Raw genomic sequence first — 15,093 nt, forward strand, 5'->3', positions numbered from 1 at the left:
CGGATTTGCGAACTCGGCCCTATGATTTTTTTTTTTTTTGCAAACGGAGGTCTGTGTTACAAACCGTTAGCAAACAGAGGCTAAATTGACTAACGGTGTTAAAATTCAAAGAGAAAAGAGTTAATTTGGTCCTTATATTTATTTATTTTATAAATTAACCCCCCTAATTATCTAATTATCACAAATAAACCCCCCTTTTGGAAGATGAACTCAAACCTAATCCCTCTCTTTTACAATTCTTACAATCCCTAAAGAAAACTGCAAAAGATCTAGAGAACAATTCCATTTTCATCATCCAAAACCCCAAACCCGCCATTGAAGCTCTGTTAGACCTTCAAACTCAAAAACAAAGCATATTTTCTTCCTCCTCAAATCTTTCTCTCTTATTATCATGCCTAGAAACCCTAAAAAACTCCAATAGCTATGGCCTCAAAGCCCTCCTCCGCCGCCAACTCATCAATTACAGAATCTACCAACTCGCATTCGAAATTGAAGCTGAAGTTCAAACCTTAATCGACCGAGAATGCATTCGGATTCTCGCGAACTTAAATCGAGAAACAGACACCGAGGATGAGAAATTGAAGGGACTGAGAGCTTTCGAGAACCGTTTGTTACAGGGTTTCCACAGCGAGTTTCAAGAACTGATTCTGAAATCAAAGGGGTTTCCAATTCTCGAAGCTTTAATCGCCGATTCAACTCGCTCAAATGAACTCCGAGAGCAATCGGCGTTCTGTATCGTCGCTTTAGTCAGATTCAACAGAGATGTGTTTATCGGATTGATTCTGATGGGATCGACTGTTGAATCTTTGATTTCAATGGCGTCCGAAGGTTCAATTCGAGCTCTCCGTTCATTAATCAGATTAATCAAGATTCCACTAATCGACGAACTCGAACTACTCGGAGAAATCCCTAGAATCATCAATCTCTGTGACTCCTCCGAAGATCTGTCAATTCAGGTAGCCGCCATGGATTGTATCTGCGAGATTGCGAGAAAAGAAGTGATTGAAACCATGATAAGAGAGAATTTGATTGAGAAACTGATGGAGTTGCAGAGATCTGGAGATGGAGAAACTGAATAGACGAAGAAGCCATTTGCGAGCTGTGAGGAGATTTGGGGTGCAAATTGAAGTGGGAGAAGGGTTGAGTGATAATTAGATAAGTAGGGGTTTATTTGTGATAATTAGATAATTATGGGGGTTAATTTATAAAATAAATAAATATAAAGACCAAATTAACTCTTTTCTCTTTGAATTTTAACACTGTTAGTCAATTTAGCCTATGTTTGCTAACAGTTTGTAACACAGACCTCCGTTTGCAAAAAAAAAAAACCACAGGGCCGAGTTCGCAAATCCGGTATACCATAGGCATTTTTTTGTACTTATCCCTAAAATCTATGCCCCAAACATCAAATAGCTCACATACGAGTATGCCTTGTTGAAGCATCTCATTTCTCCTAGAGATATTCCCTACTCTCTGACATGCATCACAATATTTAATATAGCTACTAACATCATTATGCATTTGTGGCCACCAAAACCCACTTTGGAGGATTTTTGCCACTGTCCTATCTGGCCCGAAGTGGCCACCTGGTTCTCTAGAATGACACATATTAATCACTGAATCTACCTCCTCTTCAGGTATACATCTTCTAATCATGCCATCAGTGCAGAATCGGAATAAATACGGCTCTTCCCAAAAATATTGTTTGTTCTCAAACATAAACTTACGTTTTTTGCTTGTAGCTAAATTAGGAGGAAGAATGTTACCCGACTTTGTAGTTCGCGATGTCTGCAAACCAGGGGAGAGTTTTTACCGAATATAATGTTTCGTCCGGAAATACCTCCTTGATCGCCTCATGTTCTAAGGGTTGCTGATCTGACTCTAACCTGGATAGGTGATCCGCTATCACGTTCTCCACTCCTTTCTTGTCTCTGATCTCGATGTCAAATTCTTAGAGTAGTAAAATCCAGCGGATCAGCCTAGGTTTTGCATCTTGCTTACTCATCAAATATCTTAAAGCTGCATGGTCAGTAAAAACAATTACATTAGAGAGCTCCAAATAAGATCTAAATTTGTCAAAGGCAAAAACTACAGCTAGCAATTCCTTTTCAGTTATTGAATAATTCTGTTGTGCATCATTTAAGGTTTTGCTAGCATAGAAGATTGGGCGAAAAATTTATCTACCCTCTGCCCAAGACAGGCTCCCACAGCTAGATCGCTGGCCTCGCACATTAATTCAAAGGGAAGGGACCAATCTGGGCTTGCCATAACAGGTGCTTCAATTAATTTCTTTTTCAATAATTTGAATGCAGACATACATTCTTCATTAAAATCAAAATCAGCATCTTTCAACAATAATTGAGTGAGGGGTTTAGTGATTTTTGAGAAATCCTTTATAAATCGTCTATAAAACCCCGCATGTCCTAAAAAGCTCCTAACCAATTTTACATTGGTAGGGGGACAGTTTTTCAATCACCTCAATTTTTGCCGGATCGACCTCAATCCCCTTTCCCAACACCTTGTGTCCTAACACTATACAATTTTGGACCATAAACTGGCATTTTTCCCAATTGAGTGCCAAATTCTTGTCTTCACAATGTTCTAAGACTTGGTCCAGGTTTTCAAGATATTGATCAAAAGTAGGTCCACGTTCATAGAAGTCGTAAGTTGGGGGTTCAGAGTTATACCTTTGACGATTACCCAAGTAACTTACATTCTCACCTCTAGGTATATGGTGGTTGACATGGCATACCTCACCGGGGTGATTATGGCCACATCTTGCACAAAATGGTGTCATTGTTTGGTTGTTGCGGCCAAAGGAAGCCACAAGGAAGTCCATTTTCTTGTTGAGGCCAGTCATGGACGGTTTTGGAGTTCTGTTGTCCATAATTGCTGAAAGAAAGATTTTACAAGTATATAAGAAGTATAATACTACGAATCGTATGAAACGATTGTATGACAATATATCAACAAGTATTTGTATAAACAAGTATAGAAGTCATAAAGAATTATATATAAACAGGTGTAAACGATATAAACAAAGGATATTCACAAGGAATGCCTAAACTAACAAATCGACCTTTGATTCGATATTGCAGAAGAAATAAATCCCCGGCAACGGCGCCAAAAACTTGATGCGCCTCACGACGTTTGGTACCGCAAAGCTCACTAAGGGATAAGTGTACCCCATCGTTATCAAGTAATAAAATCTGGAAAGTCCAAGTATCGAATCCACAAGACTTATTTACTACAAGTATCGAGCTACTTGGTCTTAGGTGTTATCTAGGCTGTGTGGGTTTTGAGTTGGTTTTGTTTAAGTTAATCTACTCCTAGTTGAATTATGCTACTCCTAGCTAAGTTATACTAATTCAAACTAAGTTATTCTATTCCTAATTAAGTTAAACTACTCCTAGATGATCTTTCACTAATGTAATTACCCGAAGGAACATGGTATGAACAATAATGATGAAGATAGATTATTTGGTCAATAGATTAAAAACCCAATCTAAGTCACTTGTATTCAAGGCGATTAACCCTACTTACCCTCCTGAAGTTCCTAGTGCGTGATTCCCTTGTAAGGCCGAAACTAGGTCTAAGGCTCAATAATTTGGGCTTAATCAACTAAGAGGTCGTCAATCTCCTAGGCTCTGACTAGGTCAGATTCAGCTCACAATATGTGCCTACTAGATTTTGGGGCTTTTGAATGAGTTAAACCAATTGAATAAAGCGTAAGACAAAGATTAAATAAATGAATCATAGAACAAAACAAGAGCTAAATATCATTAAAGGCGAAGAATATTGTCACGGGATACAATTAGCCTAGGATTCATAGACTGTATCAAAGGGTACAAAACATAGTAAGATAAAAGGTGATATGAAAATCCCTTTCAGGGAACCTATCTACCCTGCAGCCGGCTTACTAGGTCTTAAGGACGGACCTTGAATAATCCTCGGTGGATGGAGCTTCGGAGCTTTGGAGCTTCTTCAATGGAGGTTGAAGGAGATGGAGAAGGTGGAGAGAATTCTTCAAGGGTGAAAAACTAAGGTAATTTACAAGAATGAAAGATATCTAATTTACAATTGGAAATTCCTATTTATAGATGCGGTTTGGGCCCTCTTTCTGACCTAATTCGTATCCTTTTGCAGGTGGGAAGTCGTGGGGTCAATCGTGTCATCGTGGGGTCGGGAATCAGTCTTTTGACTGATTCCCGCAGGGCAGCTCGTCGCGAGCTGGCCTCCAGCTCGCTCGATCTGGCCCTTGGAGGCCAGCTCGCCCGAGCAGGCCTACGAAGGCCAGCTCGGCGAGCTGGCCATGCCAGGGGCTAGCTTGGCCGAGCTGAAAATGCCAGCTCGCCCGAGCAGGCCCTTGAAGGCCAGTTCGGCCGAGCTGACATAGCCAGCTCACCGAGCTGGCCCCTTAAAGGCCTGCTCGACGGGCTGGCAACGCCAGCTCGCCGATCTAGCCCCAAAAAGGCCATTTCGACGAGCGAGAATGCCCAGAACGCCTAGCGCGACTGTCGAATATCCCGAAACGCAACTTTCACCCGAACTCGTTCCTACTTTAGCCTTCACATGTACGAAAACTCCAAATAACATTAGTTCCGAGGCTAAATTGACCCGTCAATCGCTCATTTTGAGTTGACACTCCGTTTGGTGCGACTTTTGGCGGATCAATTAGCTATAAAAGATAATGGAATTTTAACATACATGCTATTTTGGCCATATTCGCCCAAAATAACCAGAAAACGAGCCTAAACAACGAAAAGTAAATAAAAATTTCCAATTTCTAACTAACTCACACAAAAGCATATAAATGCGAGAATTGCTCGCTTATTCATGAAATAACGCTAAAAACCGTCCTAAAACCGTACCCAAAGATAGGGGTTTTTGACCCCTATCAATAACATCAACAGAAATTTCATCTGGGGAAGTTCTAACTACAGGACAAAGTTGCATCTTGTTAATTAGGAGCGGGTCAGCAGACCTCGGAGCCAAGGCGGACTCGGGGTTAGACAAACGCGCAAAGCAAATTTGGATAATGTAGCGAAGCTTAGTTGGAGAATGCTTGTGGATCCGAATTGTTTTTGGGTGAAGGTGCTTAAAGGGATTTATGGTAGCAACCGGAATGGAATGGATATTTTTCGGAAAAAGTATCCTCAAAGCAGTATTTGGAGAAACATTGTGAAAGGAGCAGAAGTTTTGAAAAAAAGGATGTTCCGTTTAGTTAAAAACGGGAGAAACACGAGGTTTTGGAATGAGCGATGGTTGGACGCTCGACCCTTAGGCGAAATTGCGACTCGGCCTCTTACGGAGGATGAGAAGGGGAAGATGATCTCCGATTATTGAAAGGAGGGTCAAGGTTGGGACTGGGATCGCCTCAACTTAGTCCTGCCTCACGATGCACTGTTCAAACTTGCAGCTATGATCTTGTTTATTGATGGTGACGACTGGGACAACTAGACGTGGGGTTACACGCCGTCAGGATCGTTTATGGTTGGCGTATGAGGTTCTATTTCCGCCGATCGTTAACCCGACTGCTGGCTGGAGTGAGTCGGACTGGAAGAGGCTATGGGGAATTGAAACAATTGAGTGCATCCGTTACTTCATGTGGTCCGTAGGGCATGAAGTAATTTTGACAAATGAGAATAGGGTTCGTCGGCATATCAGTTCGGATTGTAGAGAAGCTAGGACAATTTGGTTATTCTTTATCCCTATTGTCTGGCATAGTGCGTTTTTTTAGGGGACTTTAAGGCGTGGCTGCAGCTGAACCTAAGGTTAAAAGAGCGATGGTGCGGTAAATCGTGGTCCGCGGTCTTCGCTATAAGCTGCTGGTTCATATGGAGGTGGCGTAATGAACTGACATTCGAAGGTTTGAATCGTGGGTCTCAGAATACAAGTGATAGACCTTACGACCAGGATCGTTTGGTGAAGTGGGTTTCGCCGGCGGAGGAGTGGATTAAGGTTAATTGTGACGGGGCATTGAAGGGCGATCCCGGCTGGGCGGCATGTGGAGGTCTGGCTCGGGACAGTACAGGTAACTAGATGAGGGGGTTTGTGTGTAATCTGGGGATCTATACTGTGCTACTAGCAGAGTTATGGGGCATCTATTATGGAATGGAGTTGGCCTGAAGAATGAGTTGGAAGAAAGTCATTTTTGAAACAGATTCGCAGCTGGCTGTAAACATGATCAATGAGGAAACACCGAGTTCCCACAGGTATTACTGGCTGATAGAAAAATGTCGGAAGTGATCAAGTTACGATTGGGAGGTCAAAGTCGTTCATACCCTTCGCGAAGGGAATAGGGCGACAGATTTTTTGGCTAATTTCGCAGGTTCAATGAGCTTAGGGCACCACGAATGTGATGAGCCCCTGTAGATCTTAGGGACATCCTTATGTCGGATAAATCCGGTTCTTGTATCATCAGGAGAGCTCGGGATCCCCTCTAAATCTCGTTTTTTGTTTTTTTTACGTGTACCCTTCCCTCTCTTAAAAAAAAAAAACAACAAAATTTAATTTATAGAATTCTAATTCCGTCCAAATTTTAATATACAATATTCCATTGCAAAACACCGATATATCTTCACAAACGGGCCTTTGTAGTTGAGGCATGCTTTGCACTTTAATTCAGTACAGCAAACCTCTAGCCTCTAAAACCCTAACAACCTCTGCCTTCCTAATCCACACCGATAGCGACCCGCTCCTCGCCCCTCGCTATGGCACTTCAAACTGTTCGCCTCCGTCGAGTTGTAACCTCACTCTCCGCACTCCACCGCTCTTTTTACTCTCCGATTACCTCCGCTTACTCTCCTCCACAAATTTCAATTTCTGATTCGCTGTCCGTACAACCATCGGCATCTTTCCGCTTCCAATCGCGGTCATTCTCGACACCATGGTTTTGTCCCTGGAAAGAAGACGAAGTGCATAAGGATGAAAATGATGCGGCGCTTTCCAAGGACAGCGATTCCAAGGACAGCGATTCCAAGGGCAACGATTCCCAGGACAGCGATTCCAAGGGCAACGATTCCACGGACAGCGATTCCAAGGGCATTCGTCTGACGATGGAGGAATTTGAGGATCTGGTGCTTTCCATGGACAAGGTTTCCAAGGAAAAATTGTCCAGGGAGGAAATTGATGCTATGATGCGTGCCAAGATCAACCAGTGCAAGGAAGAACTGGCGAAGGAGGAAAAAGATGCTTTGTTGCTTTCCAAGGACAACGATTCCAAGGACGATGAGTCGAAGGAGAAAAATGATGGTTGGGTGTTCTCCTTGGACGATATTTCGAAGGAGGACGGTGATGATCTTTTCAAAAATGTGAAACCTTTATCGAGCTACGATTTGGATAGCGAGTTGACAAAGGAGGAACGTGATTATACGGATATTTTCAAGAAATACGATATGAAGGCAATGATGGCCAAGGCCAAGGAGCAAGAGGAAAAGGAAGCTGAAGAATATAAGGAGTATGAGGGCTATAATTTCATGAGGCGCAGGGAAGAAGAGTATCCTTTTAATTTCTTTGAAGATGAAGAGCCCAGGGTGCCCAAGAACGAAGATGATATCATGGAAATTTTTGCAGGCTGTGATTTAAAACATTGGCTGGTTACTGTTGATTTCCCAGACCCGCCGCCAGAGCCAAAGGAGATGATTGCCACTTACGAGCGGGTTTGCGCAGAGGGACTCGGGATCAGGTACTTGTTTCACATTGCTGGAAAAAAATCTTACTTGGATCTAAATCTTTGCTACTACTGAAATAGAAATATTTGTTGATCTTATACTGATTGGCAAACTTTGGTTAACTTCTAAATGCCTTTGATCTTTGAATTGAACCCTCGTACATTGTTTCAAGAATCTCTCTCTCTCTCTCTATTATATAGGCTTACTCATTATTTGGTCTCCTAACCTATGAAAAATGTTGTTGGTGCGTTTGCACCGTGACCTATGACTTGGTAACATTTACTCCCTAACAAACAATTTGGACATAACTATCACATAAAGTGAAATTGTGCTTTTTATTGTACACAGCGGAATTGAAAATTACAAAACAGGTGTATGGTTAAAATTCAAATGTGTAATACTTGCAATCAAAAGCTGGTTAACGTTTGTGTGTGATAGTCTATGTTGCACGGAAATGCAAACTGAAACGGAGACGGAAAGACGGAAACGGACAGACGCCAGGAAAAGTTATTTTTCAGAAAATTTAGCTAGAAAACCGTAATGGAAACGGAAACGGACACAAAACGTGGAAATGCCAATGACTAATAGTTTCTGTGCAACGTAGGTGATGGTTCCATCCAAATTGGTTCGCATTTATTGAGGTCAGGGGATGCAATTGTTACCAAATCATAGGCCAGGGTGCAAACACCAACATTTTATTTTATAGATCAAGGGGCAAGTAATGCTTTAAGCCCCTGCAATATGTAATATAATTGCAGAATCTAGAGTATTCTTGTAACTCTCCAAGTTGGACAATGTTTCAGCTGGTCTATTCCTGATGATTGCAGGTTATGAAAGCTTTGTTAGGCTATGTTATGTGGTAGTAGATTATCTCACTAACTGAAAATATGCTTGTTTTAATGCTCTAATGAATAATTCTCATTATAGCTGCTGAACTATTATATACATTATATAGAATGGTAGCTTGTTTGCATTGGTTATTATAGGGTGGTTGTGGTACAAAACTTACAGAGCTATATGTTCTTATTGGATAACTGAGGCATCTTTGAGTTTTGGATATTGATAGACTGAAAAGTAATTTTTTTTTTTTTTTGCGGTGTGGCTTTCAGTATTGAGGAGGCAAAGAAAAGAATATATGCTTGTAGCACCACAGTTTATGAAGGGTTTCAGGTTGAGATGACAAAAGAGGAGTCAGAAAAGTTTGTTGGTATGTTTTTGTATCATCTTCTTGTTTGAACAATGATATTGAGGTATGGGCACTAAATGTGTTTTTCGTTATACAGATGTACCTGAAGCTCTTCTCATATTACCAGATTCGTTCATGGATAGGAAAAACATGGAGTATGGAGGTGAGATTTTGTCCTTGTTAAATTGTATGAGAGGAGAGGAGAGGAAAGAATTTGAATCCCTGAGAAGTTGCTGTGTATGCATTTGATGAGTTAATACTTTTTTGAACCTAATTTCCACTGGTTTTCAGGAGACAAGTATGAAAATGGAGTGATAACACCAAGACCACCTCCGTTTACATATAAGAAAAAAGCCAGTAAGAAAAAAGATAACAAGGGAGATAAAAGCAGTGAGAAGGTGATAATGGCTCAGCCACCATCAAAGCAAGGAGGTTCAGTGGGAAATCAAGGTGCAAATCCGTAAAGGGGCGAAGGAAATGCTATAGTATGTAGATGGAGGAGGGTAAATAAATAGTGTTAGTTTATAAGGAAGTAGGAATTACTAACAGTTTTCCATGTGATTGAATAGTTAGGAATGTCTGCTCCATCATTGGTTCCCCTTCTTTACGTATATGAATAGAAGGAAAGGATTTCCAACTATAGGAGCATATCATTTCATTTTTAGGTGCCTTACTATCTGCTAGTATCAATTGACTACTTATATTATTACTATTATTGTAATTGTTGTTGTTGATGTTCAATGACACTAAAACATCAAGGCATAAGTTACAAAATTACCCTTATCGTTGCTTGCCAAAATTACAAGTTGGATCTATTGTAGTAGGCATTGTTAATGAAGCTTGTGACATGTTAGCAAGTTGGATCTATTGTAGTAGGCATTATTAATGATGCTTTTTTATTTATTGTTGAAAAAGGTAAATGAAGCTTTCTTTAGTCATGAAATTATTAGCTCCAAAATTTTTCGAGCATATCAAAATGATTATATCATAGGGGAAATTACACATGATATCATTATGATCTTTTTTTTTTTTTGGAAAAGTAACTTGGTTTAAAAGTTTGCAAAATGGTATCATGTACTTCATTCCGTTAGCAAACACATACTAAATTGATTAACGGTGTTAAAAGTCAGAGGGAAAAGAGTTAATTTGGTTTTTATATTTATTATTTTATAAATTAACTTCTTTTATTATTTAATTATCATAAATAAACCCCAAAATAAAAATTAAAAATCAAATACACCATCTTTTTAGTTTTTAATTTTTGTTCTTTTTTTTTCAATTTCCGACAAAAATTATGAGTTCAACGAAGAAGAAGATGATTCTTTCTTCGAATTGGAACTTACTGTTCCTGATTTTGACACCCATAACAGTCCACTAGACATTGATAGCAACAGATTTGACAATAAGAATCAAAATCCCAATTTGAAACACCTTCTGATTCTTTGTCTAATTCTGATTCTCTGTCTAAGAAGAAGATCCTCCCAATTAGACCCAATTCCACCTCCAAACCTCAATCCCCAATTTCAATTCTGAAATCAGCGCCGAGATTTCGTGTTCTTATGTTCACTGGTTTTGCAGCAGGATGGTATCCAAAGCGCCATTCTTCATTGCAAGAAATCTTTCAACTCTGCGAGTTCTAGAGGTAATTAAATTCGATTATTTAATTGCATTTAATTGCTTAATTAAGCTTTATGTACAAAACATGAATTGCAAACACTTTGAAATTCAATTGATTTTAGAGAAAGAAATTAAAAAAGAGAAGAGATAAGAAAGAGAAATAAGAAGAAAAATAAGAAATTAAAGAGTTTGAGATGATGGTGTATTTGATTTTTATTTTTTATTTTGGGGTTTGTTGATAATTAGATAATAAAGAGGGTTAATTTATAAAATAAATAAATATAATGACCAAATTAACTATTTTCCTTTTGACTTTTAACACTGTTAGTCAATTTGGTATGCGTTTGCTAACGGAATGAAGTACATGGTACCACTTTGCAAATTTTTAAACCACGTGAGTGTTGTTTGAAAACCGGTGTAGCCACAAGATTTAATTTTTGTACTTTTCCCCATTTTTTTCAGTTAAAACTGTTTATTACAAATTCATAATCAAATCATATATTCACATACTGTTTCCTTCCTTTTTTTTTGCGTTTTTTTTTGTTTTCCTTTTTTTTTTGTGCGGTTTATGATTTTCATAAGCAATTATGTTCTTTGATTTTCTGGGTTTCTCAAAATTTTCAATAGCCGTAGCTTTTTGTTTTTAGCTTGTTGATTTTTCATTTTGAGAGAGTGATAACTGATGTAGATTTTGACTTTGTTGTTCTATTAAGTTACATGAATTTCAGAATCAAGTGTGTTCTTTGAATTTCTAAGTTTCTTTTGCAAGTGTGTTCTTTTTTGAAAATTTTCATGGCCGAAGTATTTTTTATTTAGCAAGGTATTTTCTTATTCCTTCTGCAGGGTTTTCCTACCTTATTTTTTGGTTGTTTGTTTTTTCGTATTCCTTTTTGTTGATTTTTTTTATACTATTGTTGAAAATCATAGTATTCGAAGTGCTCATTATGAATCTATGGTTTCTTGGAGTTTTTTCGCGTTGTTGTTTGGTTTGTTGAGGAGTCTTTCTATTTGATTTTCTTAATTCCACCAATTGATGAAACAAATTTTGTGCAAAATAGTTCTATTAAGATTCAACTGCATTCCGACTATACAATCTTGGCATGTTTTTCTTACCACATTTTCGAGTTGACTACAGTTTATCTGCGTTTTTTTTTACTAATACTATATGAATATAGAAAGCATAAGTTGTTAATACATTTCAATTGCGGTTCATATGAGCTCTTGAAATAGTTATTAATCTTTTGTTGGTTGTTGTTCACTAAGATATTTTTCACACATTATTATAATATAGATATAATATATATAATCTCACCCCCTTAAACATATTAACAATAGTAAAAAAAAAAACAGTCATGAAAACCCTAACATAAAAACCAAATGATTCACTGGTCTTAAAATATCAATTTGAGAATGTATTAGACTCTCATTTTATTGTGTGACTTTTTCTCTTGTTACTTTGCATGACTGTGAAACGTGGACAAAAACCAAGTTAATTATGTTGTTTAGGCGATTTATTATTATTTTTTTTTTTTGGTAAGAAGGGAAGAAAAAAAAACAAACAAACAAAAACCTAACCCGGGATCAGTCTAGGAAGACTGACCCCAATCCTATCCTCAAGAAGAGAAGGTAACAGAAAAGAAGGAGGAACGGAAAGGGTAGAAACACCTAACATCCCCCCATGCCCAGCAGCTGCCAAGCGATCCGCCACGCGGTTTTGCTCCCTATAAATATGGGAGAAGGTAAGAGAATCGAAGGCAGGACGAAGCCTCAAGATGGCTTTAATAAGATTCTGACTCTTAAGACAAACAGCCTGTCTATCCGAAATCCTGTTTAGGCGATTTATTATTGATATATCCATAATTGGTAATAAAAAACATTGTTATATAATAATTGATAAACAATAGTCCATTAGCATGGCATTCTTTAATTGAATAAGAAAAATTAGTGCTTCAAAGAGGGTTATTGTATTATTCTATGCTGCTCCTTTTAAATAAAGGCCTAATACATTTGCTACCTAAACTTGTCCAAAAAGTTTGATTGGCTACCTGAACTTTCAAAGTATCCTGATAGCCCATTGAACTTGTATAAAATGTTTAGTTAGCTTCCTGAACTTGCGTAAAATGTAATCAATTGATCACTCGGTCGCAAAAAAAATAAGTTAAATATAGAAGATGTATTGTACGAGTCTTAAAAAAAAAGTAAAACTACCAAAATCGGGGTATGCAGTTCTAATATTAGAGAAGACAAGTTGTATAGTTGAGCAAGTAATAACTTCATTTTTAATTTATTTTTTAATTATGTAATAATATTCTAAGATGCGTGGAATACATCTTCCGCATTTAACTTACTTTTTTTGAGACCGAATGATCAATTGATTACATTTTACGCAAGTTCAAGGGGCTAACTGAACATTTTATGCAAGTTCAGGGGGCTATCGGGACACTTTGAAAGTTCAAGGGGCCAATCAAGCTTTTTGGATAAGTTCAGTGGGCAAATGATATATTAAGCCTTAAATAAATGAATCATTTATTTTAGGATAAAAAGATGTCATTTCCCTTTTTTAATGATACCAAAATTGTTAAGCCATAATTGAAATTACATTAGTTCAATTTCATGCTTTTTTTTTTAGTTTAATAAGAAAAATTAGAGCATAAAAGGGGATATTTTAATGTTTCATGTTATCTATTTCATGCTATTTATATCCTTTTTTTAACTATGGTGAAAAGAGTAAATAATTTGCTTCAAAATTTTCCAATTTATAAAAAAATTGGTAGAATGAAATAGAAAAGGATATTAGAGTTTTAAAAAAAAAATCTAACGTTACTCCATATTCAAAAATCCAAAGTAGAGATAGTAAGAACAACAACGGGTCTCCTAATACAGTACAAGTGAACGAGTGTAAATGATGGTTCACGAGGAAAAAAAAAAGAAGAATTAAAGGTTAGAAAGTTATTTTATTTAAATTTACTATCCACATTATAAAATATAATTGTCTATGTAACAATGTTTTGGTTTATTAATGCAACAAACTCGCCTTATTAAGCTTGAGCCTTTCTATTTATGTTTAGTGACAACAACCATAACAGTTGATGTTATTCATGTATTAAACAATCGTTATCTTCAACTCAATTATTCTTATTCGTAAAAACCAGTTTTGGTTAGTTTTTTAAAATTAGATACATTGTCTAACCTCAGATTTTGCATGCTTTACTATTGCGGGAGGTAAATAAAAAAAAATTGATCGTGAAATGTGGTTTAATTTTTGCTGGATTAGGATAAAATTTGGAATTGAAGAGTTCGCATTAGTGAATGGCTTACAATATGTGGGACAAGTTGAAAATTATCATGCATCTACTGAATCTTCGAGGTTGAAAAAAATATTTTGGAGGTTTAGAAAAGGTGACTAGCTATCAGTTTTTTAGTGTTTTAAAAATAAAAATGGGGATTGTAATAAGGATGCGGTGAAGCTTGCGTTTCTATATTGTTTGCATCATTATTTGTTATCAAACCTACCAAACCAAAGCATTCTTGATTTGCATTTTCATATAATTGATACTCCATATTGAAATGTTTTTCTATGGGGAAAAGTTTCATTTGATTACATATTTAAGTCAATGAAAGAGAAATGCATAAGAGTTATGTTCATTATGATTTTCTAACAAAATGTAGCACATATTAAGTCGTCAAATAGCATTGCAGGTATGATTTTATAAATATTGTGGTGCAATAAATGGTAAATTCGCTAAATGATTGGAAGAATATAGTCCTATGAATATTGAATTGGCCTTCCATTGGAAAACCGCACATGAAAGAGTTGCGAAAAGAAATATTCAGTCTTCCTTCTTATTTAGTAAGTAGTTTTAAATAATAATTTTTATATTAAATAGTCTAATTTGTTTTTAAAAATATAAATTGGTTTAACACTTTTTTTTTTTATATTCCAATGGATACTAGTTAAAAATGAGGAACATAACAACTATAGTGGCGGAGAAGGAGTTGTTTCATTTACAAGGCTTATTCAATAAAAGGAAGGAAATTGCAGATAGTTTGGGAAATGCCCTCTTTGACGAGAATCCTGTTTTGAGTTAGACATGATAGCAAGTAATGATAGTTATGTTAATGTATGCCCAAAGTCCCAAAACATTATACATTGACATTTTTTTAATAAATAAAGGGATTAAGCTTTCGGTTCATTTATCTTGTGCTAAATTATCTAATAAAGTATACAGAGTATAGTGATACGTGCATGTTTGGAGGGTTGATGACCCGGATAAGTGAAACCATGTAGCAATAAGTGTCCATAGTCTATTGATTATCGTGGGGACGATATTCAACTATAGACTAATATATGCTCGGATTATGATGGTGTTTCATCAGTCGCAGACATTGGATGTCAAGTCAGATGAATAAGAGCTTATGAAATAGTAAGCGTTGGACATATCCACCAAATGAGAACACCACATGGAACCTAGTTATATGTGTGCCTCATTGTAACACTTATTGTAGAGTCCTTAGACTGGAGTTTACTGTGGGGCCTAAATAAATTATAGTTCACTTTCATTAATCGCCTAACGTACCTGTAATAGGATACTAAGTATAGGTTTAGTTAGGTGTTGT

At 37.1% G+C, this 15,093-nt stretch overlaps 1 protein-coding gene and 1 long non-coding RNA gene across 2 annotated transcripts; both read left to right on the forward strand.

The window, feature by feature from the left end:
- Positions 1 to 6,595: 6,595 nt before the first annotated feature.
- On the forward strand, positions 6,596 to 9,642 carry LOC136226467 (uncharacterized). The gene is made up of 4 exons (XM_066014964.1): positions 6,596 to 7,687; positions 8,783 to 8,880; positions 8,957 to 9,022; positions 9,151 to 9,642. Exons 1-4 carry the CDS (start codon positions 6,714 to 6,716, stop codon positions 9,321 to 9,323), a joined length of 1,311 nt encoding a protein of 436 aa, XP_065871036.1. The 5' UTR covers positions 6,596 to 6,713; the 3' UTR covers positions 9,324 to 9,642.
- A 509-nt stretch (positions 9,643 to 10,151) lies between these two features.
- On the forward strand, positions 10,152 to 14,727 carry LOC136226829 (uncharacterized). Its single transcript, XR_010687873.1, has 3 exons — positions 10,152 to 10,501; positions 14,176 to 14,326; positions 14,431 to 14,727. It is a non-coding gene; the product is annotated as an uncharacterized lncRNA (long non-coding RNA).
- The last annotated feature ends 366 nt before the right edge of the window (positions 14,728 to 15,093 follow it).

This window comes from Euphorbia lathyris, chromosome 4 (genome assembly GCF_963576675.1).
Source record: "Euphorbia lathyris chromosome 4, ddEupLath1.1, whole genome shotgun sequence".
Classification (NCBI taxonomy): domain Eukaryota; kingdom Viridiplantae; phylum Streptophyta; class Magnoliopsida; order Malpighiales; family Euphorbiaceae; genus Euphorbia; species Euphorbia lathyris.

Coding starts and splice junctions, on each gene's coding strand:
- LOC136226467 (XM_066014964.1), top strand. CDS start 6,714: ATGGCACTTCAAACTGTTCGCCTCCGTCGAGTTGTAACCTCACTCTCC. Junction 7,688..8,782: donor GCAGAGGGACTCGGGATCAG/GTACTTGTTTCA, acceptor TGTGGCTTTCAG/TATTGAGGAGGCAAAGAAAA. Junction 9,023..9,150: donor GAAAAACATGGAGTATGGAG/GTGAGATTTTGT, acceptor ACTGGTTTTCAG/GAGACAAGTATGAAAATGGA.